The 25,290-nt window shown below is 43.0% G+C and overlaps 3 protein-coding genes and 1 long non-coding RNA gene across 4 annotated transcripts; 2 read left to right on the plus strand and 2 right to left on the minus strand.

Annotated features, from left to right (window-relative positions):
- Nucleotides 1-4,649: 4,649 nt before the first annotated feature.
- On the plus strand, nucleotides 4,650-5,253 carry LOC139296693 (uncharacterized). Its single transcript, XR_011598453.1, has 2 exons — nucleotides 4,650-5,099; nucleotides 5,169-5,253. It is a non-coding gene; the product is annotated as an uncharacterized lncRNA (long non-coding RNA).
- Nucleotides 5,254-6,527: 1,274 nt separating this feature from the next.
- Nucleotides 6,528-8,909, minus strand: LOC139296661 (alpha-2-HS-glycoprotein-like). The gene is made up of 7 exons (XM_070919132.1): nucleotides 8,712-8,909; nucleotides 8,117-8,224; nucleotides 7,877-7,958; nucleotides 7,600-7,754; nucleotides 7,414-7,509; nucleotides 7,188-7,259; nucleotides 6,528-7,064 (listed from the first exon to the last, which is right to left on the minus strand). Exons 1-7 carry the CDS (start codon nucleotides 8,907-8,909, stop codon nucleotides 6,528-6,530), a joined length of 1,248 nt encoding a protein of 415 aa, XP_070775233.1.
- Nucleotides 8,910-12,149: 3,240 nt separating this feature from the next.
- LOC139296433 (sentrin-specific protease 5-like) lies at nucleotides 12,150-15,286 on the plus strand. Its single transcript, XM_070918836.1, has 9 exons — nucleotides 12,150-12,321; nucleotides 12,412-12,517; nucleotides 12,711-12,858; nucleotides 12,964-13,011; nucleotides 13,759-13,836; nucleotides 13,975-14,112; nucleotides 14,248-14,331; nucleotides 14,456-14,506; nucleotides 14,590-15,286. The coding sequence occupies exons 1-9, from the start codon at nucleotides 12,150-12,152 to the stop codon at nucleotides 14,704-14,706; spliced, it is 942 nt and encodes a 313-aa protein (XP_070774937.1). The 3' UTR covers nucleotides 14,707-15,286.
- An 864-nt stretch (nucleotides 15,287-16,150) lies between these two features.
- LOC139296434 (protein crumbs homolog 1-like) lies at nucleotides 16,151-24,236 on the minus strand. The gene is made up of 9 exons (XM_070918837.1): nucleotides 24,217-24,236; nucleotides 23,369-23,448; nucleotides 21,939-22,910; nucleotides 19,884-20,434; nucleotides 19,612-19,777; nucleotides 17,389-18,307; nucleotides 17,232-17,273; nucleotides 16,977-17,099; nucleotides 16,151-16,403 (listed from the first exon to the last, which is right to left on the minus strand). The coding sequence occupies exons 1-9, from the start codon at nucleotides 24,234-24,236 to the stop codon at nucleotides 16,151-16,153; spliced, it is 3,126 nt and encodes a 1,041-aa protein (XP_070774938.1).
- Nucleotides 24,237-25,290: the final 1,054 nt, after the last annotated feature.

Below are 25,290 nucleotides of genomic sequence, written 5' to 3' on the forward strand. Positions count from 1 at the left end.
TCTCCTCTGGAGTCATGAATTTACATGTCATTTATATACAATACATGAAGTATTGTGTATAAATATTTCTTGAATTTTATCACTCAGGAAGTCGCTTGTCTCCTCTGCCTCTGTCCAAGTTGCCACCAAGCTGTGGTTACACAATCAGGTCAACTCGGAGAGATTTGGTCTTAGTTGCACCTTATGATGGTTGCTTTGTCGTCCTTGAGGTGAGTTTATTCTGAAGCACTGCACACTTGAACCATGTACACTTACACACTTATAACATTTTTTCTTTCTGGTTTCAGGAGGACAGTTATGTTCTTCCATTGCGTTGGTGGGGATTACCAGTGAGGATGTCATGCCCTTTGATGAGGCAGTCTTCACCTAATCCTCCTATGGTCACCTGCCATGCTGAGGGCATGGTTGTGAAAGTGGAATGGGCAGTCTCTGTTGCTAAAATTAAAGTAAAGTGTAAGTTTTCTATTTTGTTTGTTCAATATTTAATTCACCAAATTAAAGGCATAACATTTCAGGATCTTTGATACAAATGTAGGCTACTATCAGGTTGCTTAATGAATTGCTCTCCCAACTCTTACTATAATGGATTTCTTTTTTTTATTGAGCATCTTTTCTCTTCAGTCTTGTTGAAGTAAATGTACTTCTGATTCCATAATGCCTGTAAAAGCACAGAATTGTCTATAATTTCATTTTCTGACTTGCTGGTACATTTTTATTGTACAGTGAAATGGTCTGATAGGCCTCTAATCATGTGTTAAGAGTAGCGCTCACATTACAGAAGTTGAAGGGGAAACAATACGGATGTATATATTGAGTGTGACTGTAGGCATTGGTTTGAGGCCTATTTAGTCTAAATTATGCATTGATGTGCAGTTTCTTGGCATGTAATTCCTTTTGTGAGGGAAAGTAAGACTCAGAGTGGGGACCCTTAGAAGAATTTCTGCCCTGTGTGACTAAGTCAGTTTACTTGTGCTTGGCAGTAATGTAGTATTTTACAGTGAATGGTGACTGGGAGCCACTGATGAAGGCCTCACCCAGATGTGGGTTCAGTGTAGTTGCACATCCTGAAGGTGTAGTCATCTCTGTTCGCTATGCACCCTGCCTGGAGGGAAAGGTACAGTACATATTTGATTCTAAAATGTTCCTTTTTTTTAAAGATTTGTGTAACCTATTGAAATATTGTGTTCCAGGATGGAATGTACACCCTTGAAGTGGCTGGAGATGGAGAAACTAAAATTTCCTGTCCATCACTGTCCCCAGCTCAACCTGAACCCACAAAAAGCCCAGCAAAGGGTTCAAAACCGCAAACTGAAACACCAAGCAAAGGGGTGTATCCCGCCATCCCATCATATAATTCTGCTTTAACCCGTGCCCCTGAACCTACTCCCAATCCTGCACAAGATGCTGTTCCCCAAGTACCAGTTTTTCCTCAGAACCCAGAGGTACCTATCCAGAAACCAAATCAGGGGCCAAAGGATATCAATCAACCTCAGTTGCCTTACCTCCCTTTTTACCCCAATTTCTTCTACCCTTACCCTGCAAATCCAGACACTAAACCTGCAACTACTGTACAGCCTGCCCCTCATGTAACTAAGAAAAATGATGGACCACAATCCCAACAAACTGTCCCTCCTGCAAAGCCAGCGGTGACCCCTGAGGGACAAGTGCCCCAGCCATTCATTCCTTTACCATTTTACCCCTGGCCAGCCCAACCAGAAGTGCCTGTGGAAAAAGAACCTCCTGTACAGCCTCCAGCCACTCAACAGCCTAATGACCAAGTGAAACAAACTTTTTACCCTTCTCCATTCTATGTTAAGCCACCTAACCCTGATGGTGTACCTCAAGCACACAGGCCTGTACTGAAGCCTTTACCTACGACATCTCCAGTTGTCAAAACTACTAAGGGCCAAATATGGCAACCTTTCTTCCAATTTCCATATTATCCTCAACCACCTAAGCCTCAAACTCCCCCTGCACAGCCACCAGGTAAATTGGAAGAACCTTTCCTTCCAAATCCCCAATCTGAAGAGCCCCCACAGCCTGAAGTCTCTTTTTACCCTTGGCCACCACAGTCACCAGCATCTGTAGCTCCCAAATTAGAACCTCCTTATCCACTGTATCCTGAAAAAACATTACCCGAACAGCCTGCGCCACCAAAGCCTCCAGTTTCTGAGGAACCTCAGGGACACGCATACCAGCCGTTCTACCCATACCCATTTTATTCTCCCTTTTTGCCTGAAGGTTCTTATTGGAAGCCTGTGTCTCCCACACAGCAAACCCCTACGCCAGCTCCAAAGGGCCAAGTACAACAACCTCTCACCCCATTGCAACCTGAGACATCTAAACCCAAAGCCCCTGAAAATGTGTCCCCTAGCAAACCCTCTCCTGCTGCAGAGAGCAAAGAGCCACAACAGCCTGAAGTTCCTCAGGGCCAAGTACACCAGCCATTCTACCTCCACCCTCAGCCAGAGCCTGAAAAGCCAACTGCTGTTCCAAAGCCTCCACAGCCTGAAGCCCCTCAAGGCCAAGTACACCAGCCATTCTACCCCTATCCCTTCTACCCTCAGCCAGAGCCTGAAAAGCCAACTGCTGTTCCAAAGCCTCCACAACCTGAAGCCCCTCAGGGCCAAATACACCAGCCATTCTACCTCCACCCTCAGCCAGAGCCTGAAAAGCTAACCACTGTTCCAAAGCCTCCACAGCCTGAAGCCCCTCAAGGCCAAGTACACCAGCCATTCTACCCCTACCCCTTCTACCCTCAGCCAGAGCCTGAAAAGCCAACTGCTGTTCCAAAGCCTCCACAACCTGAAGCCCCTCAGGGCCAAATACACCAGCCATTCTACCTCCACCCTCAGCCAGAGCCTGAAAAGCTAACCACTGTTCCAAAGCCTCCACAGCCTGAAGCCCCTCAAGGCCAAGTACACCAGCCATTCTACCCCTACCCCTTCTACCCTCAGCCAGAGCCTGAAAAGCCAACTGCTGTTCCAAAGCCTCCACAGCCTGAAGCCCCTCAAGGCCAAGTACACCAGCCATTCTACCCCTATCCCTTCTACCCTCAGCCAGAGCCTGAAAACCAGCCAACTGCTGTTCCAAAGCCTCCACAACCTGAAGCCCCTCAGGGCCAAGTACACCAGCCATTCTACCCCTACCCCTTCTACCCTCAGCCAGAGCCTGAAAAGCCAACTGCTGTTCCAAAGCCTCCACAGCCTGAAGCCCCTCAAGGCCAAGTACACCAGCCATTCTACCCCTACCCCTTCTACCCTCAGCCAGAGCCTGAAAAGCCAACTGCTGTTCCAAAGCCTCCACAGCCTGAAGCCCCTCAAGGCCAAGTACACCAGCCATTCTACCCCTATCCCTTCTACCCTCAGCCAGAGCCTGAAAAGCCAACCACTGTTCCAAAGCCTCCACAGCCTGAAACCCCTCAAGGCCAAGTACACCAGCCATTCTACCCCTACCCCTTCTACCCTCAGCCAGAGCCTGAAAAGCCAGCCACTGTTTCACAGCCTGAAGCCCCTCAGGGCCAAGTACCTAAACCTTCTTATCTTCAGTCATCCAAGATACCGGGTGCTGGCACAAATGGTAATAAAGTTCCCACTGAACAGCCTCCAGCTGTCAAACCTCCAGAGGGCCAGGTGCATTGGTTAACGTTACCCCCTGCTACCTCAATGCAGCAACTGCAACAAGTCACCACTCCAGCCAGTGATCAAAACCCCTCAGAATCTGTCATTCCACAACCTAGTAATGGTGGTATAGTCCCCCAAGGCCATCAGCCGGACTCTCCATATATGCCACCTGTGTACTGCCCTAAATTTTGCCCATCTGGGTTTTCTAATTGCTGTCCACAAATTGCTTTTCATCAACATCTCCATCATATTGTTCCTGCTGGACTTGGCAGTAAAGATACACCGCCAATCTATTCAGGACTGCCATTTCTCCCTTCAGTGGCATATTCTGGGTTTGGTAATGGCTTGGGTTCTTATCCCCTTCCTCAAAAACCAACGGAAGCAATGACGATGCAAGCTGCCACATCTGCACTCTTTTCATCTCAGTCCCTTCCTTCTGGAAATGAACAGCAGCCACATCTCCAGCCACCAGATGGCAACCCTACTGCACTAACCAGAAGTAATCCCAGCAAGCCTACAAATCCTGAACTAATTTACCCTTATTTGGTACCTAATTCACTATATCCTAATTGGCAATATCTACCACAAAACCAATCACCAGCTCACTACAATGTGCCCTCTAAACCTCAGTCTCCAGATAATGAACAAGTAAATCCAGTTGTGCAATATGAGCCATATAACATACAGCACCCAAAGCAGCAAAATGGTCAACTATCAGCTGGGGACATGAATAATCCCTCAGGGTTTAATTTCAAGTCTTTTATTGGCCAATATCCACAATGGCAGCCTACATCAAAGTGGCAAAATAAATCTACAGTCAAAGAACCTCAGCCGTCTAACGAAAAATCCAGTGACACGAAAGGGCAAACACATCCTAAAGTCCAAAGTGAACGTGATCATCTTCTGGTCCCTTACTACATGCTTCAAGATGCTCAAGCACCTACTTATAACAACGCGTCACAGCCATCTGTGAGTGATTCAAAGAAATCCGCCAAATATGAACCAGCTGTGCATACACCAAAGAGTTATGTGCTGCTACAGCATGGCCCACCAGGTAGGGAGCCCAACAGCTTCAATGAATCGCTGCTTCCTTTCAGAGACCTGGTTCTTGACGCAAACTTCCTGGCACAAAATCTTGCAAGGCATAAAAGAAAACCCCAACATCCTCAGATTTTAAAGCCCCCACAGGAAAAGTCCGAACACCACAAATGGGTGGGGGAAGGAATGTCCAATCCCTTACCTGGTAATACCAACTACATGCCATGGCCTAGTGAATCAGGTTTGCCATTGGTTTCGTCTGGCCCTCATTTTGTGACTTTGCCCCAGGACCCCTCGCTCAGTGCGGCACATTTAAAGCCTAAATTCCTTGCCTCATTCAAAGACTTCTGGAAGACACGTGTAGGCTCTGGCCAAAGGATTCCACCTCATGTTCCTGGAAATGCATTTCAACAGTGGAGCTCTGCTGCTGACCACCAAGTAAATATGTTGATATTGATGATTTTAAGAATTTCCTGACACTCTTTTTGACTAATGTGTCTCTTGCAGGACTGAACCAACCTCTTCAGAGAGAAGGTGGAAATCGGAAGTGGAAATGAGTTACCTTCAATGTGAATAAACAATTGAGACAGACTATCTGACCTTGTGATTTTTTTTTTTTTCTTCAAATAAACTTAGGAATTTGTTTCACTTTAGTCAGAGGGTTGCATTTTGCTAAGAGTGGGGTGTAGAAACATTTGGAAAGTGGGTGTAAGAACGGAATGTAACTGGTTGTTTTTTCTCTTTGGACATGAGCAGTCAAGGACAACTTTTTTCCTTTTTTTTTTTTTCTTTGACTAGTTTCAAAGTTGACAGTTCACACTCGGTACTTGGCATTACATCCGCTGTGTAGAGTCAAAAGGTGCATTGCCCTGAACCTATTTGTCTTGTTTATTTTGCCTTACCATGAACTAGCACTTCCTGAACATTGACCCATTTATGTAAATACATTCACTAGAATTTACCCATTCATCAACAGTGGCCTTGTTCCTAAAAAGAGAAATATTAACATTCCCAAAGTTCCACATAGTAATTCTAACATTAGTTTATTTATACATTTTGATAAAATATTTTACTCTTATAACAGGCTTTTTCCTCTTTTGAACATATTTTGAATATCATATGAAATCTTTAATTCATTTTAATTAGTGACTACCAGATTATTTAAATGTTTTTTGAAAATTCATGTAACAATCTGTGAACTGCCCGATCTTTGGATATTAAAAGAATCTCATTCTGAAACATTTGAGTAATGTTTAAAATGTTGAGTTGTCTTGAACGCTTAGTGGTACAGGACAAAATTTGAGTAACAATTTTTTTTTGTTGTGTTAGTGGAAATGTCAGTGGGTTCACAGGAATGTCATTGGCATCAGTCAACACAATCGGCAAACAGCACTTAGTTTTGCAATCACCCTTAAAGATGAAGCATGAATGATTAAATGCATTTTGGTGCAGTTGAAGTTCTGTATAGAGGTAATCAGTGTGTCCTCATCAAACCTGTAAATGGCCTTAGGATAACTCTCTATCCTTCACTGACTGCTATTGTCAAATGTATTGAAGTAGAATTGTTTCAATACATTTTAGAGGATGCATGATGACCACAAAGTAAGAACACAAAAAGCTTTGACTTGAGATTTATTCAGCAGCATCAAATGCAACTCTTTATCTTCTGTTTTACAGAAATTTCAGGAGTTTTGCAATGCAAAATGCTCTTGTGTGATTTGACAATTTCAAATAATGGATTATTCCATGTTTGTAGGAAGTGTATTGGTAGTACAGCTACCTCTCACAGGACATGCTCATTTATGAATTAAAGTCACTAATTACTCTAGTACCAGAAAGTATAGAGAGTCTGTGGGACCTGAACACTTAAAAGAATCTGACCCTTCCTGGGCACACTGGCACAAGAGAAATGGGGTCTATTTGAGTTGCAGGGGTGTCAACCAATGCAGAGGCGGGTACGGCGGGTACGGCGGGTACGGCGGGTACGGCAGGTACATCTCTCTTCACCACAATAACAGGGACCTCAGAACTGGCTGAGGCTGATGCAGTGTTAACAGCTAGAGCAGGATCAGGAACTGGATCAGCAGCTGGATCAGCAGCTGGATCAGCAGCTGGGTCAGCAGCTGGTTCTGCAGCTGGTTCTGCAGCTGGTTCTGCAGCTGGATCTGCAGCTGGATCAGCAGCAGGTGCAGCTGCTGCAGCAGTATCAACCACTGCAGGGGCCACAGGTACAACTTCATCTGACTCTGCTGATTCTGCAGACAGAAAGACACTTAGCTGAGGGTCATGGAGAGTAGTCAGTTTGTGGTGTCTCAGACCGTGCTTCTGTGACAGGCCTGCATGTACGTGGACCACTGGTGGCAAGGCAGGAGCTGCAGTGCTGTTGCCATCTACAACAGGAATCTGAAAAGGTGTATACATCAACACAGATTTAGAAAAAACAATTCATACAAATGTAGTATAGTAAAGTTTGTGACTTATTTTTGGCCATCACAAAATATTTGGAGAAGAATTGCAGTATTTTACCAGAGTGGGAAATATCTTGCAGTCCACTGTGTGATCAGCACTCGAACCTTTGGCAGAACAAATACCACGTTCCTAGTAGAGAAAATAAAAACACAGTTTTGTTCATGTTGAACTGTTGGTGACCACATTTATCATTTCCCTGTCTTCTTCGATTAGCTTACAAGCAGGTCTTTTTATAAAACATATTTTTCCTGTGGAAAACAAAACTGATGCTTTGTGTACTTACAGCCATCACATCATTCAGGGGCACGCAGGCATCATCAGTGCAATTAGCCTCAACTACAACATATTCTGCCAAATAGATTGGCCCACCAAACACAACCTGAAACAAGGTATTGAGAAGTGTTGATGCATTGACCGACACAAATTAAAATATGAAAAATGGAACTGAACAGATTATGCTTGGGCACACCTGTGACGACATCCTTCCAACCTCCAGAACAGTGTATGTTACATTCACAGTTATGTTGTTGAAGGTTGCCAGAGAGGCCTGGACAAAGTCCAGCGCTGTGGTGTCATTTAGGGGAAGGAGGGTAGGACAGTCCAAGCAAAAGTCTTCTGTTGATTCTATACGTCATCAAAGAAAGGCACATGCAGGTTTTTGTGTGTTGGGTGACACTTGTGTAGCATGTTCTGAATGTGAGTGTCTGTGTTCTCATATGGCTAAGAGTGTGATCTGAAATGTTTACCCTCTGTTTTACACTTGAATGCAGTGACAGTCAGAGCTCCGCCAACCTTCTTCAGCACCACATCACAGTCTCCTTCTACTGCCTGATTTGAGACAAGGAATCAGTCCAAATAACATTCAATCTGGACATTAGTTTTTTCTCATTATTTTATATCCTAAAACGATCGTCATCTTTATATTTGGTTGAATTCTTGTAGCTCAAGGAAGAGAGCTTCTGTGTACTAATGCTATGCAGTCTCACCGTCAATGCTTTGGGTCTGACTGTGCAGTTGGCAAGAGGTGTGGGGTCCAACACATGACAGTCTGTCTCCAGCAGGTCAACTTCCAGGACATATGTGTCTCCATCAAGCTAAAAACAACAACAAACAAAACATTATTTGACAGAATTCGTTGTGTTGTATGATCGCCACATAGACAGAAGCCCCTAAGGTGAAATGTTCGGGTGTCATATTTGCCTGGATGAACATGCACATGAAGTTTCAAATGGCACTGAAAAATAGAGCAGAGTTTCTGACATGTTTGTGCAAATGTTTGCATGCAGAGGCACCATACATATGTATATCTGACTAAAATTCTGTTCCTGAGTCTACATCGTGTTCATAAGTTACACATTCATATCATAGTTTACAGTTTAATCTTTCAAATTTCAGATTTCAAATGATGTGATCCTGATTATCCAGTGGCCAAGAGGAAATAAATGTGATGAGTATTTTGCTATGTACGGCATTGCCCTGTTACTGCCTCAAAGTTGAAAAACAGGAGAAGAAAAAAAGGGGTAACTATCTGTATAAATGTCTTTGCTTGTAACTACACAAGCTCTACACCTGCTGACTTACCCTATTAAGGATCTTGATGTCCTCGATCCTGTTCAGGGCATACTTGTAGCCATGAGTGTGCTGGGCATTGAGGTAATCCTGAGCCACCAGAGCAGCCTCCTCTGCCTCAGGGGAGTCACACTGAGGTCGTAGCACATTGATCTGAGCCCATACCCCCACCAGTAGTACCAGAACCACGGTGATGCCCAGGGGATTCATTTCTGTGAGAGATGCACACACAAGAGGTATCAGAGCTGTCGAGCAGATAATGGTAAGGAGGAGAGGCAGAACTCATGCAGCCTGTGGTGTATATATCTTGTACTTCAAACAGGAAAACAGAGCCAAGTTAAATACCACGATCATCCCTCCTGCGTCACACGTGGGTCGTACTCTGGTTTTAGGATTGCTGCCAAAACAAATGTAAGCTGACAAAGTCTAGCGTGGGATGAGCGGTCTCAAGTTTAACTCGGGATGGTTGACTGTGTTTTCATGTGAGACACCTAGAAACATCTCCACTGTTTGTGATTTTCATTTGATAGCAGTGCCCAGATCTAGCACTAATGCTTCTTGAATCAAATACCATACAAAATGTGTGAAGAGCTTCATGTTCAAACACCCATATTGTGTAAGCAGCTGTGCCTCCTCACAGAGGTCAGAGTGAGGTCACAGCTACAGAGATGGGCCCCACTGTCAGTGTGACCATGCTCAGCTACACTTCACTGTAACCGGCTGATAGGGATTCAGCGACTTGCTCAATGACACTTCAGCAAAGAGGATATTTGCCAACAGGTGGGGCACAGTTGAGGGACTGACTACTGCCGCCCACATATTTACTCTGGACCATCTGCATAATACACTGATGTTGCTTCAGGTCAGGACCACGCTGCAAACAGAGATACTAATGAGAGAATTACTTAAGACAGTGTTTTCTCAAACAGACGTCAGCAATAAAACACTGACAAATGACATCTGTTATACCCACTTATGTTGTTTTTATCTATTGGTTTACTTTTCACACTATTTGAGATGACAAGGCTGAGAAGATGCCTAATAGCTTTGGTTACTGGCGAGAAAATAATTAGTAGTAATTTCACTGGGCTGACATAGCTAAATAATGAACCCAAACGAGGATGCTTGCTTTTTCTAGCTTGTCGCGAACAGAGATAAATGCTGCCATTGTTGCTCCTTCTGAGAGGCAAAAATTATTCCATCGTTGCAAAGAGAAACACATTTTTGTCCGAAATCTACAAAGCCTTCTGCGTAAATTCTGATTGGTCGGGGGCAAGAGTGACGCATTACCAACGCGACGTTCAATGTGCAGTAGATTGTATACATGATGCTAAATGCGTTGCAGGATGAGAGGGTCACACAGCGAAACATCGTGTCTTAAATAAAAAGTAGAACAATTCTCCGGATGGTAGACCTTTATCAGACCATAGTTCATCCCACTCCGACGTTTCAACGGGGCGAATGAGACAGTAAAGGTAAGGCAGGAGTGGTCATGGCTAACAGCTCACCATTTGTTACCCACAGTTGTTGTGTCAGGAAGCCTAGCTATTTTAGCTAATTTAGCAGGGGTCTTTGCTTGGACACACGTGCCTAGAAGAAATTGTGCCAGACTGGCAAAACGGTGAGCCATGTGTTTGTCTCATTCTGCAGGATGTCAAATATTGAAGTTTGTTAACTTACCTGTGTGGGGCATGTGTGTTGCACAGGCTCACACATAAAAGAATGTTAAACTGCTGTGCAAAGCTTTGACAACTTTTGAAAATGCATTATATCTAGGTCTCCAGGACAGCTTTTGGATTCCACTGAAACATTTGTAAAAAATAGTTTGTTACTAAATCATCTGTGCACACGTGACTCTCTGTTTTATGTAGCTGAAAACGCAGCAGACTTAACCAAGCTGCATGGGTGGAAGCCGTATTCAGATCCTTCACTTAAGTAAAAGTAGCAACACGCCAATATATAAATACTCAGTGTCAAGTAAAAGTCCTGCCTTCAAACCCTCACTGAAGTAAAAATCAGCAAAATATACTCAGAAGTCAAAGTACACAAAGTAAAAATACTTGCCATGCAGCAGAATGGCTTCTGTCAGTGTTATTATATATTATATTATTTGATTGTTATCACTCCGTTAACATGTAAGCATCATTTCAGTGTTGCAGCTGATAAAATGGAGCTGATTTTAACTCCATTAAAGTATCAAAAAATATATACTTAAGTCCAATTGTCAAGTAATTGTACTTAGTTAAATGCAACCACTGCTTAGTGAACTGCTTTGTTGCCAAGCCATAACCTTCAAGCGTAACAATTAAAACTGATCAAAATTTACAAAAAACCCATCTATTTACCATTCATTTACCACATTAAACTGTTAACATTTTAAGGTGTTAACCCTGCATATAATAACACATCCATTCTGTATTGCAGCAGATGTTCAGACTGTGCATCGCTCTTCTTCTGACATCGCCAGCAGAAGCAAATACAAGGACGGCTGAGTAAGCTATGAAAGTCCTGTCATGGTGTAGGAGAACCTGCAGATACATCAGCGTCCAACACTAGTACTCAACTTTCCACTTAAAGTCTACACTGGCTCAGCTGGTAGCATCTGACCTGAAGTATCGAGGGGAAGTTAAATCTGTAGAATCGAGACAGTGGACCATGGCCTAGAAAGTGTGCATCTCCCTGTCATAAATAAAGAAGACAAAATAAAATCCTGATTCAGCTCTGTTGCGTATGATCACACATGTCCTTCCAGCAGCTGAAAGGATACCCACAACTCCATGCTCTCATGTGACCCTCCATCGCTCACTCAGTTTCTCCCAGATGCACCGAACACAGAGCCACCGGAGCAAAGCAAAATACCTCAGGAGAAAAAAGGGATTCATGTCCTCAATCAAGGGAGTTTCTCATCTCTCCAGGCGAGCCAAGAGACGCTTGTATTGTAAATTACAGCTTTGGATGTGGAGGAAGCGGAGAGAGAAATGCCGTTTTGGAATATTGAGAGTAAAGAAACGAGCCTGTGGGGTCAGCTCCAGCTCTGGCCCCTGCCTCACTCTAAAGACACAATCGCCAAAAGATAAAAGCAAAGTTCCAATGTACCACACACCAAACTTGGAAAATTCACAAGTCAGAACGTCACCTCCTGGATGTGATACTGGAGGTTCAGAGGACTTGCGTAGAGGACAGAATTGCCTGCTGAAACTGCGTGAATCCGTCAGCCTGTCAGAAACGTTCATAGCTCCCAGTTCCTTGCAGAACCTGGTAACGGACACAAATGTTTCTGCAGGTGACATCGCCATGCCAACAGCGACGGTGCCGCCTCAAAGAACAGAAACTTGGGTACAGCTTAGTGGAACGGCCGACCCTTTAAAACATTCTCACACCGTTAAACCACTGTTGAATACAGACAGCAATGCATATGGGTTAACTACACATTTTAAAGAAATTGGGACGATGTTACTAGCTCAAAGGCTTGAGGTTGACGACCCATCAGGGCAACTCACTACTGTCACTCCAGGTCAGGACCAGGCTACAAACAGAGATAATGATGAGTGGATCGCCTGTAAAAAGACAGCGTCTTCTCAAACTGACGTCAGCCTTAAAGTACTGACAAAGGACATCCACGGTAGACTTATTTTCACTTTTTATATATTTTTGTTTTACATTTCTGTTTTTCACAGCCATTTGAGATGCCAATGTTTCCATGTGTCTCTAGAATTCCTTGATGATTTCTACAGAATATATGGAAGTTTCATCCCATTACAAAAGGCCGACGTGTTGAGACATCTGAAGAGGAGGTTTAACACTGATTTCAGTGACCGGTAAATCTTTGTCTGAAATCACTTTTGTATCATGTGATTCTCTCTGTTCAAATGATTAAAACCTCTTGACTCAACAGCAGAACTTCTTTAGTTCATTTTTTAAAGTTTTTGTTTTATAGGAAGAGCATTCTGAGTGATATCTGTAATAATTTTATTCCTGGACCATTTGTATTGTATTTTCCCACCTGTGCAGGAAAAATGTCATCTTCTCAGAAGTTACCAAATACCGAATTGCGATCGTTGAGAAACCTGTTCCCTCCTTCCGGGTGGTCTACAAGAAACACACACTGACACTGGATGACTTGTCCACACTGGCAGATCAGAACTGGCTCAACGATCAGGTTATCATCTAACACACCAAGAGTTTCAGTTTGTTGTTGATTTTTGAGTGGAAAGATTTATGTGTGTTGAATGTAACTGATGTATATTTTTTGTTTCCGCTTAAGGTCATGAACATGTACGGAGAATTGATTATGGAATCTGCCCATCACAAGGTAATCTTAAATTAAAGTAGGATGTTATGTTGTGTCGTGTTTTTTTACGAATAATAATTGGAACACCAAATGGTTTTTACCTACCAGGTTTATTAAAATATTGGCAGTAATTAAGGGAAAAGTTTGACGTTATCATTGTCGTTTTGGGAGATGTGCATATTTGCTTTCTTGTCGAAAGTCAGATGAGAAGATACCACTCACATACAGGCAGCGGCCATTTAGCTTAGCATAAAGACTGGAAACGGGAAACTGCTAGCCTGGCTCTGTGCGAAGATAGAAGTAATATCTGCCCACCAGCACCTCTATAAAATGACAAGTTGTAGTTTTACAGGGTGATATGCGGGACTATTTCTTGGTCGGACACTGTGACTTTCTGGAGACTTGTCATTACTGTGAGGGTCAGAATCAGAATCAGAAATACTTTATTGATCCCCAGGGGGAAATTGTACAGGCAATTGCCAGGCAACCAGTGAATGTAAGCGCTTTTCCCCAAATCTCAAACTATTGCTTTAGTTAATCACAATACTTGCCTATAATCTAGACTGTGTCACAATCAGAGAATTGTCCTATTTCTTGAGCTCTATCTATACAGTACTTGAACAACTTTTAATGCAATAACAATTTTGAAAGTGCGAGAGTGTCAGAATCTGACCAGACTAAAAACGCATGGACTTGCACAGGCGAACATTATTTTAGTTTTTTAATTGTAGTTTTGTCATTTTGATCTCCTTTTGTCTCCACTCTTAGGTCCATTTTCTCAACAGCTTCTTCCACCGGCAGCTCATGACTAAAGGATACGATGGTGTTAAGAGATGGACAAAGCAGGTTAGCTCTAAGATGGAAGTGGTGTGATCATTTATCAGTGTGAAAATGTGGGTGATAAACTTCTGGAAAAATCACTGACTTTTTTAGAAAGGAAGAGAAAGCAGAGCGAGTGGCCTTAACCCTGTCTTTCTTGAACAGGTGGATTTGTTCTCTAAGAGTTTGCTTTTGGTGCCCATCCATCTGGAAGTTCACTGGTGTCTGGTGACAGCTGACGTTGTCAAAAAGAAGATCTGCCTTTATGACTCTCAAGGGAATGCACTTCAGAAGGTTGCAAGGGTAAGAGCAGATTTCATGTATTTTTTTTGTCACTGACAATATACGTAAACACCAGTCGCTTTTCCTGGAGTAGAAATAAGTTCTTATCTGCAAGACATTGTAAAACTGTTTTTCTCTGTGCTTTGCTTGTAATAGAACATCCTGAAATACTTGATGACAGAAGCAAAGGACAAGAAGCAAACAGCTTTTGAAAATGGTTGGGCCGTGTTGTTCGATGAGGTATGTTCTGTCGATGTTATAGCCAGTAATGATAGACTTCAAAAGCTGGTGGCACAAAGGAACAAAGCTTCATCTGACACGCTCACTGATGTGATGTCTTGTCTCCCCCTGCTGTCCTTCACAGAAAATCCCACAACAGACCAATGAAAATGACTGTGGAGTTTTTGTCTTGGAGGTACCAGCGTGCCTTTTAAACCTAATACGCATGACTTCAATGTGTCTGATCCCATAATGACTGAATTTTGTTCTCCTTTACAGTATTCTAGATGCCTTGCCATGGCAAAACCTCTGCAGTTTACACAGAAGGACATACCAAAGATACGCAAGAGGATCTACAAAGAGCTCTGTGACTGTAAGCTCCATGAACAGGGCTGACGAGTATCTTACCGTTGTATGTATGTGTTGCTGATAATATGTGCTGCTTCTGATTAGGGTTGGAAATCTCTCTCAGTCTCTGTTTAGGGCTTCATTTGCAGCTCTGTAACTACCTGTAAGAGCATATGCCGGACTCCAGTAGGAGGGTGTCAGTCTTATGTCAGGTGCACTGTTAATGCTAAATCATAATCCTTGTATGATTACTGTATTTATATGATCAGTATTTAATCAGGCATGTTATTTAAGAAAAAAAGATCTTATTGTTCATGTTAGACTGTGACTTGGAGTTTACACTTCTACAGTGCGCCAACAGAGCCTTACTAAATGGACTGCCTGTCGAAATTAATCTGTCATGGTCCCCCGTCTGTGTAGGTGCTACTTATTTTCTGTTAAATTATCAGCACATCTTATTTGCACATTTTTACATGTCTGATTTTGCATCATTTGTCATTGGTTTGCATCGTAGTTTACCTGTTAGCACCAAATGATTGAAAAGAAGCTATGTGTGTTTTGCTTGTAAAGGAAGTTTAGTTGTGTGAACTGGAATCAGTGTCCAAATTATTATTTTGGTTTGTGGCAGAAGAGAAATATGTATGTAAAGTTTTAAATAAAAGCAGACAGTTTCCAAACATTTCACCAAGTTTATTTTATGTTTTCGTACATATCAGATACTGTATGTACTGCGGAATAGCCTGTATTTTATATTGTTTATATTAGGTTACATACATGTTTGTAAATACACAACTTCCTAGCTATAGACAGGTGTTTTATTAATATCCAGGAGATCATTACTATGTGAGTGTGTCCCTGAACAGTTACAAAACATACACTGACTAGAAAGCAGTGCTCCAGATAAAAAGTGGAAAGTTAAGGCACAAGACAAACTCTCTAATGTGTGGTTTTCAGTGTGAGAACCAGATAGAACGCATTAAGATACTGTAACAAATATGGAATATTTATTACCAAATAAATCTGTTCACAACAGACTCATTTGTATGACTGACCTTGTCGGTACACTAAAGATAATGAAATATGTATATATTTATTGCAATTGTCCCCTGTCTCTTCTGGTCTTCTGAACTCACACCTTTGCAGAGCTGAGATCAGAAAAACTTTCATGGGTGTAACTAAACCGATAAAAGTGGTCATAACAATCTTGACTCTCGTATGAAGGAGTGCACACTTGGAACAAGTTGTGGAACGTAGCCTCTTGGTTCCTGAGAAAACTGTTGTCCACTTTGTTATTGCAATGAAGATCCAGTACTCTCTCATCCCTTTTGTATAAAGCGTCACAGACCGGCTGATGTGTGCAGGTTGCTGATAACATATTACATGATTTTGGGGTACTACATTTGCTAAATGTGTTGAAATGTCCTCCAGTGTGACCCTCTGTCTCAACCAAGGTTAGTCCAGTTTGATCACAATAGAGGAGGAGGGGAAGGGCCTAATCGTTGACGTGGAATCCCCACTCAATTTCTGGCTCATCGTCGAGGCGTATCACAAGATAGGACACCAACTGGAAGAGGTTCTGCCACAGGCCCATGAAGAGGTACAAATAGAAGTCGCTGACGTCTATTTGGCAGTGTATCCCTGAGTAGTTCATGTCACACACACACTCGAAACTGTTCACGTAGTTGACACAGAAGCCTCCGTTCATACATGGATGAGAGGCACATTCATCCACGTCCTTCTCGCACCTGGAAGGAAAAATAAAGACAGAAGAACTATAGAAGAAAAGCAAGAAACAGCAACATGTAACACATACCTCCAGACATGTAGCTTTTATCTGCCACAAGGGAGCACTGTGGTTAAGCCACAGTGGTGGTGGACAATTCTAATAGTTGTGAATGAGAAAAGGGTGAGGTATTGTATTGTACATGTCTAAGAAAGTGCTGAAATTGTAAGCAAAATAAAATCCCAATGGGAAACAAGCTACAGTGACATATCATCACCTTTTAAGTTGATAGGGAAAATTTGTTAGCAAACAGTGGCTTATTTGCACATGTGGTTTTGTCACTATAGCAGCTTTAAGCACAGGCCGGGTTTTGTCAACCTGTCCTGGCTCATGACCCTGGTTTTCGGTCCCAAGATTCTCATGTGCAGACGTATTCACACATCAATTTAATGGCAACTATGCTATATTTAAAACCTAATACATTATCTAGGGACCCCATGTGGCGCCATTTGTTGCTGACCTCCAGGATTGACAAACCTCGGTGTCACGACCCAGGGGCAGCAAAGAGGATTAAATATCATTATGTATGTCCTACCACTGTCCTGTGAAACCAGGCAGGCAGTAACAGGTGTTGTCTGCTTCAGAGCAGTTCCCTCCATTAAAGCAGCTGTAGTTCCATCTGGTACCCATGCATGTAGATACAGGCAGCTGAGGAAGTCTAAACAGACAAAAGAACACAACAAGAAATGTCAGTGCCCTCCTGTTTGGCACTGGTGGATTTAATATTTACTTGGTTTGGTGAAACAATGGAAACGTGTTTGTTTTCAGTGGTTTATGTAAAAGCACTCACGGATTGGTCTCAATGTACCATGGGATTTCAGGAATTTTCTCACTGTAAGAGACCAGTTTGTAAATCAGTGCAACTCAAAGCTCATAAACCTACTATAGGTGTAGGCAACTGTACGTTTGGTGTCATGGGGATATTAAAAAACTGTGGAAGAACTCACTTGCAGTATTGGCCTGTCAGATTCTGGGGGCAGAGGCATGCGTAGCTCTGGAAACCTTTGAGGCACGTGGCGCCGTTTCCGCAATTGCTGTTTTCACACATGTCAACTTCCGCATCACACTGTTCACCACTGTACCCCAGATCACACACACACTTGAATCCCCCGGGTAGGTTGGTGCAGTTGCCGTAGATGCAGGGGCTGGAGATGCAGGTGTCTGTTGGGTCTTGACACAGTGGCCCTGTCCACTCGGAGGGACATGTGCAGTGATGCAGGTCAAACAGGTCCTCACACACACCCTCGTTCTCGCAAGGGTTGGCTGCACACACACCGGCTCCCCAGCAGCTGTATCGTGGGGCAGCATTGCTGTTTATCCTCGCAAACTGCTCCTCCTGAGGTCTGGGGAGGTTCAACTCTGTGTCCAGGTGGAAAGGAAGAGGAAGGCCTCCAATCTCCACTGGGCCCAGACAGCCAGACAGGTTCACTCCAGCGTCCAGACTCAGTCCCCCCAGGAAGATGTCTGTACCCACCCTAAGAAAATCCAGGCCCCCGGCAGCTGTTTTGGACCTGCTTAGCTCCTCCTTGCCTCCATCCACAGCCATGATCCACCTGGAGGTTGGGAGTATCTGGCTCTCCATGCGGAGCTCCACAGTGTGCCACTTTCCATCACTGATTGGACCCTGGCTTTGAACGGTCACCTTGTGGTAATCCATGCCATCCCCAGCCTGGAGCTCCATGAGCAAATGAGAGTCCAGGAGGGAGACGGTGAGATAGTCGGAGTCCTTTTGTGCATGCAGTAAGGTGGCAGCGGACTGTCTTGTGCGGAAGCTGAGGGAGACACTGCTGAGGTCGTGTTTAATCTTCCCATTGCTTTGATACTGCAAAACGCTGCTTTCAACCCGAAATGTCACGTTAGACAAACCTGGAGGAGAGAGATGGAAGAGACTTAGTGAAGTGAAATTAAATGTTACTATTTACTGTAGTTTCCCCATTCATTTAATTTATTCCAGTGCCAATGTATAATACTTACTATAACTATCCCCACTGAACATTAAAGCCTCTGAAAACGTGGTTTCAAATCTTAAAGAGTAATTTAACACCAGGCTGTAAAGGAGTTACTGCCCTCTCTGAATGTTTCACACAGCAGGAAGGCAAAAAGTCAAACCACTGGAGGTCAGCAAAAACAAGATTTTCAGGGGGTGTTAACTTAGTCTCAACGGCATTATATTCTCATGTCTAAATAGTCAACAATCAAAGTTTTGGGGGAAATCCTTTGTTATCATTCTTAAAGTGAAAATCTGCTTCATCAGGAATATGTGAGTTTAGACTTGATTTGCAGTTGCCTGGCAAAATAAGCAATATTTTGATGCAAACATTGCTCAATCCATGGTATTGGTAGCATGTGACATCATATTTTTCCAACTGAGCCCCTGAGCCTTCAAACCAGCCAAATTAAAAGCTTTAAACTGTTTAAAGTAGGGCGGTTTCAAACGTTAACATCTGTTATGTCTGTTAAAGTGCACAACACACTATGGGTGAACTGCATATTATGTCATCTGCTGGGTCATTCATCAAGGAATCCACAAAAAACTGTGGAAAAGGGCTTCCAAAATGGGTCAGTAGTAACACAAAGAGAAAACGTGAGAAAACTTAACATGCTAAATGTTCGTACAAATACAGGCACTTGGACTGGCAGCTATACTCTGGATCAACACCTCCCCTCCTTTTCTCTTTGTGAACATGTGACATCTCCAGGAGGACTTGTCATCATAAACTTCCACAGGCATGTGGCGGTAGACTTAATCTGACCAGGGATTATCACTTCTTAGAGGAATCCTTTGTCGGATCCCTGCCTCAACTCTGTTCCCTTCTGTAATCAGCCACACTGTAATTAATAGGCGCCTGCACCAGTAAGTGCCCTGAAGGGACCGCGCACTGCAGACAGTCCCTTCAGTGGATACAAACCAACATCAGAAATGTGATAGTATAATAAAAGGCTCACACATTTAGTATGAATCCTTTTTCTTGGCAATGTTTTTACGTGTCAAGGACAGGAATAGCAACGGTGGCTGCACACAACATACTATTCCTAGCATAGATCCCATTCCTTGGTCATTCTTAGAGAGTCTCTGAGACTTTTTCATCCCACGCTCATGTATTTTTGAGGCAATGTTCTTTCTAAGACAGGAGTTGTGCAACAACAGGTGCTTGTCTCAGGACACTCACACTCAAAGCCCTGAGAGCGGGGTTGACAAACAGCAGTGGCGGGGCAAGGAGACAGCTCACACCATTTCACCTCCTCACAACGCTGCCCTGCAGTGTTAGGGGGGCAGTTACAGATGAAATCGTCCCACATGGAGTAACACACTCCCCCGTTGAGACAGGGGTTGACCTAATGAAAAGAAAAAAACAGCCACAAAATCAAGACAAGGAATGAAAGTGTGTCACTGGCTCATCACAGACAATACAATGAACGTGACAGCATTGATGTAACTCACAGCACAGGCATTGTCACTGCTGCATCCTTGTCCTACGTTGATGAGTTGCTCCAGGCTGTAAGATTCCACTGGAGTTGCCATGGGATAGAACTGCAGTCGTTTGCTGTTAATCCTCAGATCCTGGACACATCCCTTAAAGTAGCCACCAAACGAGGCAGAGGCCCTTGAGTCTGGTAGCCCCCCAACGAAAGCCAGATCCCCAGGATGGGCCTGGATGGGCCTAATGTGCATGGAGCCCTGGCTCTGGGCGGACTGGAACAAGATGGCTTCCATGCCCTCCAGCTTCACAGTCACCAGATGGAAATGGCCGTCACTGACCATACCCCGACCAACAAGGGTCTCAAAGTTGTTGATCTGAACTTTGACCTTGCCCTCTTCCAGCCACAGGCGGAGGTACTGGCTGGTGCTGTTGGCCAGGATGAGGAGCAGGCCGCTGGACTGTCTGGTGCGAATAAACATGGATATAGCCACAGTATCACCTGGGTCATCGTCTAATGAGAAGACAGCATAACTCTCCAGGTCTTTGTTTCCAAACCTTGCAGTGATATACTCTGCGCGGGCACAGGGAAGAGAGAGGAAAAGCCATGAAAGTCAAACTTAAACGAAACTGAATGAAAAGTACACCTTAAAGGAGCAGTATGACACTTTGGGAATTACCCTTATTTGTTTTCTGTCACTCTCGTGTCTGTCCATTATATATGAAGCTACAGCCAGCAGCCGGTTAGCTTAGTTTAGCTTAAAGACTGGAAACAGGGGGAACCAGCTAGCCTGGCTCTGTTGAAATGTTACAAAATCCTCCTTCCAGCACCTCTAAAGCTCACTTATGAGCAGGTATATCTCGTTTTTTAAATCATCTGTCCAAAAAAACAACAACGAAGTACCATTTTATGGGGGGGGGTTAAGTGCTACACTATTTCTTGGCGGGAGGTATCTTCCAGGCATCTCCGCTGTTATTATTCGATTTTATGATTATAATGGTGTAAGTTGTAACGCTGCCAGAAGTGGTGAGGCCTCCTCAGAGCAAAAAAAGGAATCTTATCTTTTCAGACATAACTAAGGTTTGCTTAAGTGGTTGTGGTTAATGGGGGCTCAGGTTTTCTTAGAAGACAGAGGCAAAAAGGAAGAGTAAAACATTCGATTTTTGTTCAGCTATCAATGTTATGGACGATAAGCTGTTCATTAACTTAATAAAAGCTTGTTTTGGGTGAGGTTATGGACTATTTCCAGCATTGTTTTGACAAAGAACATTGCTTGCTGTTTATTGAAAAGAAGAAGCTGCTGAGGATACCAGCCAGCTAAAATGCCTCTGCGTGGCGTGAGTCCACAAGACTCCATTTGTCAAAGTGAAGGCATTCCAGGTGAGCTACTGAAACCCACGTTTTTTTAATCCTTGGCCCAGGTGTTGCTGAACGCCTTCTAATTGAATAACTCTGTGCTATTTCTACTAGCACTGTAAGCTCCTTTAAAGTCTACTGACTTTATCTTTAACTTTATCATCCTGCGGGGTGACTCTCTTTATAGCTAACCATTGAGGTTTCTGCAGTGACGTGACTGAGGTTGAACTTGACTTGACCTGTACCTGTTTTAACAGCATGTAATTCTGTCATTTACTCTACACACATAGCATTTAAATGTCAGTCAAAACATTTCTAGATATTTCTGTTCATACAGTTAAGAATTCTGTTTTATGTTAATCTAATCCTCATTTAAAACATATTACGCCAATGAGACCTACACTCTCAAAGCAATATGCCAGTCAAACACATCATAAATCAATTTCATGATCCTCGGGTAACTCGTTTGTCATAACCCCACTATTTTATAAATATAATATAACATGTCTTAGAGATGTAACGCTGCCAAAAGTGGTGAGGCCTCCTCAGAGCAAAAAAATAAATCTTATCTTTTGAAACATAACTTAGGTTTGCTTCAGTGGATGTGGATAATGGGGGCTCAGGAAGATAAGATTTTGGGAACTGAAACACTCTACTGGTTGGATCCAACTGGAATGCAGTGGTGTTAGTGTGTGTGTGTGTGTGTGTGTGTACGTCTTACCCTCTGCACAGTCGTTTCCCTCATGTGGCCTGTGGCACTCACACATGTAGTTCCTCCAGCCTCGGCTCACACAGCGCCCTCGGTTCTGACACGGGCTGTCATCGCACTTGTCTTTGTCGCTGCATCCTACAGTGATGTTTGCCTGGGTGTCTGAATCTTCTGACACTATAACAGGTAGCACCAGATGTGAGTCCACAAACACATCTCTGAAGCAGCCCAGAAAAGCTGGCGGGTAGTCTGCTTCATCCACTGCTCTGCCCAAACCCCAGTTCCCCCCGGCTGCTCCTATGAAGAGGCTTTGACGAACTGTTCCTGGCTCGGGGAGAGCAGTGGCCTGCTCAAGCAGCTGGACTTCAGTGCCGGAGTCTCTGGTGCAGCTTCCTTCAGTGCAGAGCAGTCTGATGAGGCTGACCACACCGCCCAACGACGATTCCACCGTGTGCCACTTGTTGTTGGACAAGTACTCTGGCAGCTCCTGCACCAGCGTGCTGGAGCCTTTACCTCTCAGGCTGCGGAGACAGAGATGTCCGTCCATCAGCTCAATGCTGAGGAGCAGGTCGTCCACTCTGCGCTGCAAGAGGGTGCCGACTGGTCTTGCTGTCCTGAAGCTGAATGTCACATTAAGAGGAGTCTCTGGGTCCAGAAGCTGAGTCTCTATGTACATGTGGCCTCTGGACTCAAATGAGAAGACGGTAGGGGTCTGACATTTAGGGCCTGTGAAGCCAGCAAGGCAGATACATGTATAAGTGTGCTGGTCATTGACAAGTAAGGGTGAGCATATTCCTCCATTCTCGCATTGGTTGTCATCACAGCCTGAAAGTGCAGTTGTGCAGGTCTGTCCCCCATACAGAAGCCCATTGTGGCTTTGTTGGGAGCAAAGGCAGCTGAAACCTCCATTGTGGCTCTCACATACACCACCATTTTGGCATGGCTGCTGTTCGCATCCATTGATGTCCTCATGGGCAAAAGTGCCTGGAGAGAAAAATACACTCCAATATTACTTCTTAAAACAATCACAAATAAATGCAAATTAATACAATGCATGCAAATCTTAAACCCATGTGTCAATGAGGTTCAGCACACAGTCACAAATGTGTCAGTAAATTAACCCAAAATAAAGATGAGCACCCCAAAAAAACAACAACAACAAAAAACAGAAACAACAGGAAAGTATAAAAAACGAATAGAGAAATCTAGAATTTAAGCAACTGTACAAACACATTTTGTGCATTACACTATGTACTTGCTGGACACCTCAGCCAAACTGTATAATATGACAATGATCAGGTAAGATGACAATCAGAAAAATATGCCAATCATTATCTTATTGAAACAACACATCTAAGGCTATATTGGATAAAAGATATGATAAACTTTTGCAAATAATATTCATCTCTGATTATAATACACATACTGTATCCAGAAATTACCTGCATAAAGCAACCACAACATCCACACATGCACGCTGAATCTAAATCTCAACATTGTCCTCAACAAGTCCTCCAAATTCCTAGATGTTTGGCAATATCTTCATTTTAGGTCAAAGGCAGGTAGGGAATACTTGTGTGTGCAGCTCCATCTTCAGCTCTACTCCTCCGTGCATGTATGGGTTCACGGGAATGCTTGGCGCGCTGCAAGCCATGCAGATAGGAGGGATTAAGCTAATGCACTTACAATGTCTTACACATTAAATGTGTTGGCGAAGGGAGGGGTTCATCCAGGAGGCTAATTTGAGCAAGTCCAAACATCTTCCCTAGACTGAACTCTGATGTACATTTATATAAGTGACACCTGATTAAAACTATTGGATGTAAGAGTTTTGGAACAGATGGCGAACCTTACCTGAGCAGAGGCACAAACTGAAATTCAGTTCCTCTTTATTACAACTTCAGTCGTCTGTAGAGGGAAATGACCCCACAATTCAGCTACACATACTACATACAATACACACCTTGAAACATGGACATGAACACAAGATGCATGTGTGCACATGCACGCACACGTGTACTCCAGACCATGTCTTCAGTTGAGTACTATTTGGCTGCAGCAGTTGGCTGGAACGAGGCCCAGTCTTAGTCTAAGTAAACTTAGGCCAGTGGTTCTAATCTTGGAAGTATCTCTGTCATTAAAACGTCACTGACGTCATCACAAGTAATTTCTCTGAAGAGCTCTAAGAGCATTCAATCTGCTCATTAGTAATACTAATGGCCTTACTGTTCTTTTCAGTGTTACTTTTTCCTCTATCTCAGGTTTTACAATGGCACCCACAGTATGTTACAGCCCAGAATTTGGGGCCATGATCCAATATGTAAAATAAAAACAACTATTAAATAAAGTGCAAGTTTGTCATTATACTAGAGCATATGTTTTTTTGGGGGGGAAATATGCAAATATAACTGGTGTATTTGAACACATTTTTAAATCGACAGATGGCAATACCACAATTTAAAAATACTCTGTTACAAGTCCTGCATTCAAAATCTTACTTAAGTAAAAATAAGTACTGTAAGTACTATCAACAAAATAAGTAAAAGTACTCACTATGCTGTAATTTTAAATATTAATTTGCAGAGTAACTTCTAACTTTAGCTGTCAGACAAATGTAGTGGAGTAAAAAGTACAAAGTTTTTGTCAGGAAACGGGCAAGAAAACATCACTACAGACCCACAAGCTGTTCTAACTTCTCCCCTCTGGTGCGCGCTAGAACACTGTATGTCAAAACAACTAAACACGAGAACAGTCTCTTTCCACAGGCCATCACTATGATGAACAGTTAAATCAGTCATACAGTGTCAATAACCCTGTAACAATAAAACATCCATTTATCACTTATAAATGATAAATTATTTATAATTTTTTTATTTACAGCTTAAAATACAAACTGTGCTTTAACATATACATATCATCCATCTATAAATCCTGCACATACATATACATGTATACACTGTACATAACCACCCACTTCATGTATATAAAGTAATCTAGTACTTTACTCATTCAATATTCATTCCTTTGCACTACTTGTATTTGTTTACAACCTACAGAACACTTGCAGAGCATGTCTTTTTGTAGATTTTTATAAATAAGCTACAACTATTTTTCACCTACGTGTATGTACATAAAAGTTCTTGTTGTCTTTTTTTTTTTTTTTTAGGTGTATGTCTTTTTCTATCTTCCTGTAAATTATTCTGTGTGTAAGTACATTGAGAGCAACTTAAAACCGATGTCAAATTCCTTGTATGTTCATGCACACTCGGCCAATAAAGCTGAATTACTCTAGTAAAGTACCTCAGAATTGTACTCAAGTACAATACATATCCTATTTAGTTGCTTTCTACCACTGTAAAAGACT

This window comes from Enoplosus armatus, chromosome 14 (genome assembly GCF_043641665.1).
Source record: "Enoplosus armatus isolate fEnoArm2 chromosome 14, fEnoArm2.hap1, whole genome shotgun sequence".
In the NCBI taxonomy this organism is placed as follows: domain Eukaryota; kingdom Metazoa; phylum Chordata; class Actinopteri; order Centrarchiformes; family Enoplosidae; genus Enoplosus; species Enoplosus armatus.

What these genes read in the sequence shown, in the direction of transcription:
- LOC139296661 (XM_070919132.1), bottom strand. Translation starts at nt 8,909, where the DNA reads ATGAATCCCCTGGGCATCACCGTGGTTCTGGTACTACTGGTGGGGGTA. An exon ending in ATTCAAGTGTAAAACAGAGG is followed by an intron (nt 7,755 to 7,876) that starts GTAAACATTTCA and finishes GATGACGTATAG; the next exon opens with AATCAACAGAAGACTTTTGC. An exon ending in GCAAGATATTTCCCACTCTG is followed by an intron (nt 7,065 to 7,187) that starts GTAAAATACTGC and finishes ACACCTTTTCAG; the next exon opens with ATTCCTGTTGTAGATGGCAA.
- LOC139296433 (XM_070918836.1), top strand. Translation starts at nt 12,150, where the DNA reads ATGTTACTAGCTCAAAGGCTTGAGGTTGACGACCCATCAGGGCAACTC. An exon ending in ACTGACAAAGGACATCCACG is followed by an intron (nt 12,322 to 12,411) that starts GTAGACTTATTT and finishes ATGTGTCTCTAG; the next exon opens with AATTCCTTGATGATTTCTAC. An exon ending in TTAAGAGATGGACAAAGCAG is followed by an intron (nt 13,837 to 13,974) that starts GTTAGCTCTAAG and finishes TTTCTTGAACAG; the next exon opens with GTGGATTTGTTCTCTAAGAG.
- LOC139296434 (XM_070918837.1), bottom strand. Translation starts at nt 24,236, where the DNA reads ATGGCCCCAAATTCTGGGCT. An exon ending in GTTGTGGTTGCTTTATGCAG is followed by an intron (nt 22,911 to 23,368) that starts GTAATTTCTGGA and finishes TTTTCTCTCCAG; the next exon opens with GCACTTTTGCCCATGAGGAC. An exon ending in GGGAAACGACTGTGCAGAGG is followed by an intron (nt 20,435 to 21,938) that starts GTAAGACGTACA and finishes GTGCCCGCGCAG; the next exon opens with AGTATATCACTGCAAGGTTT.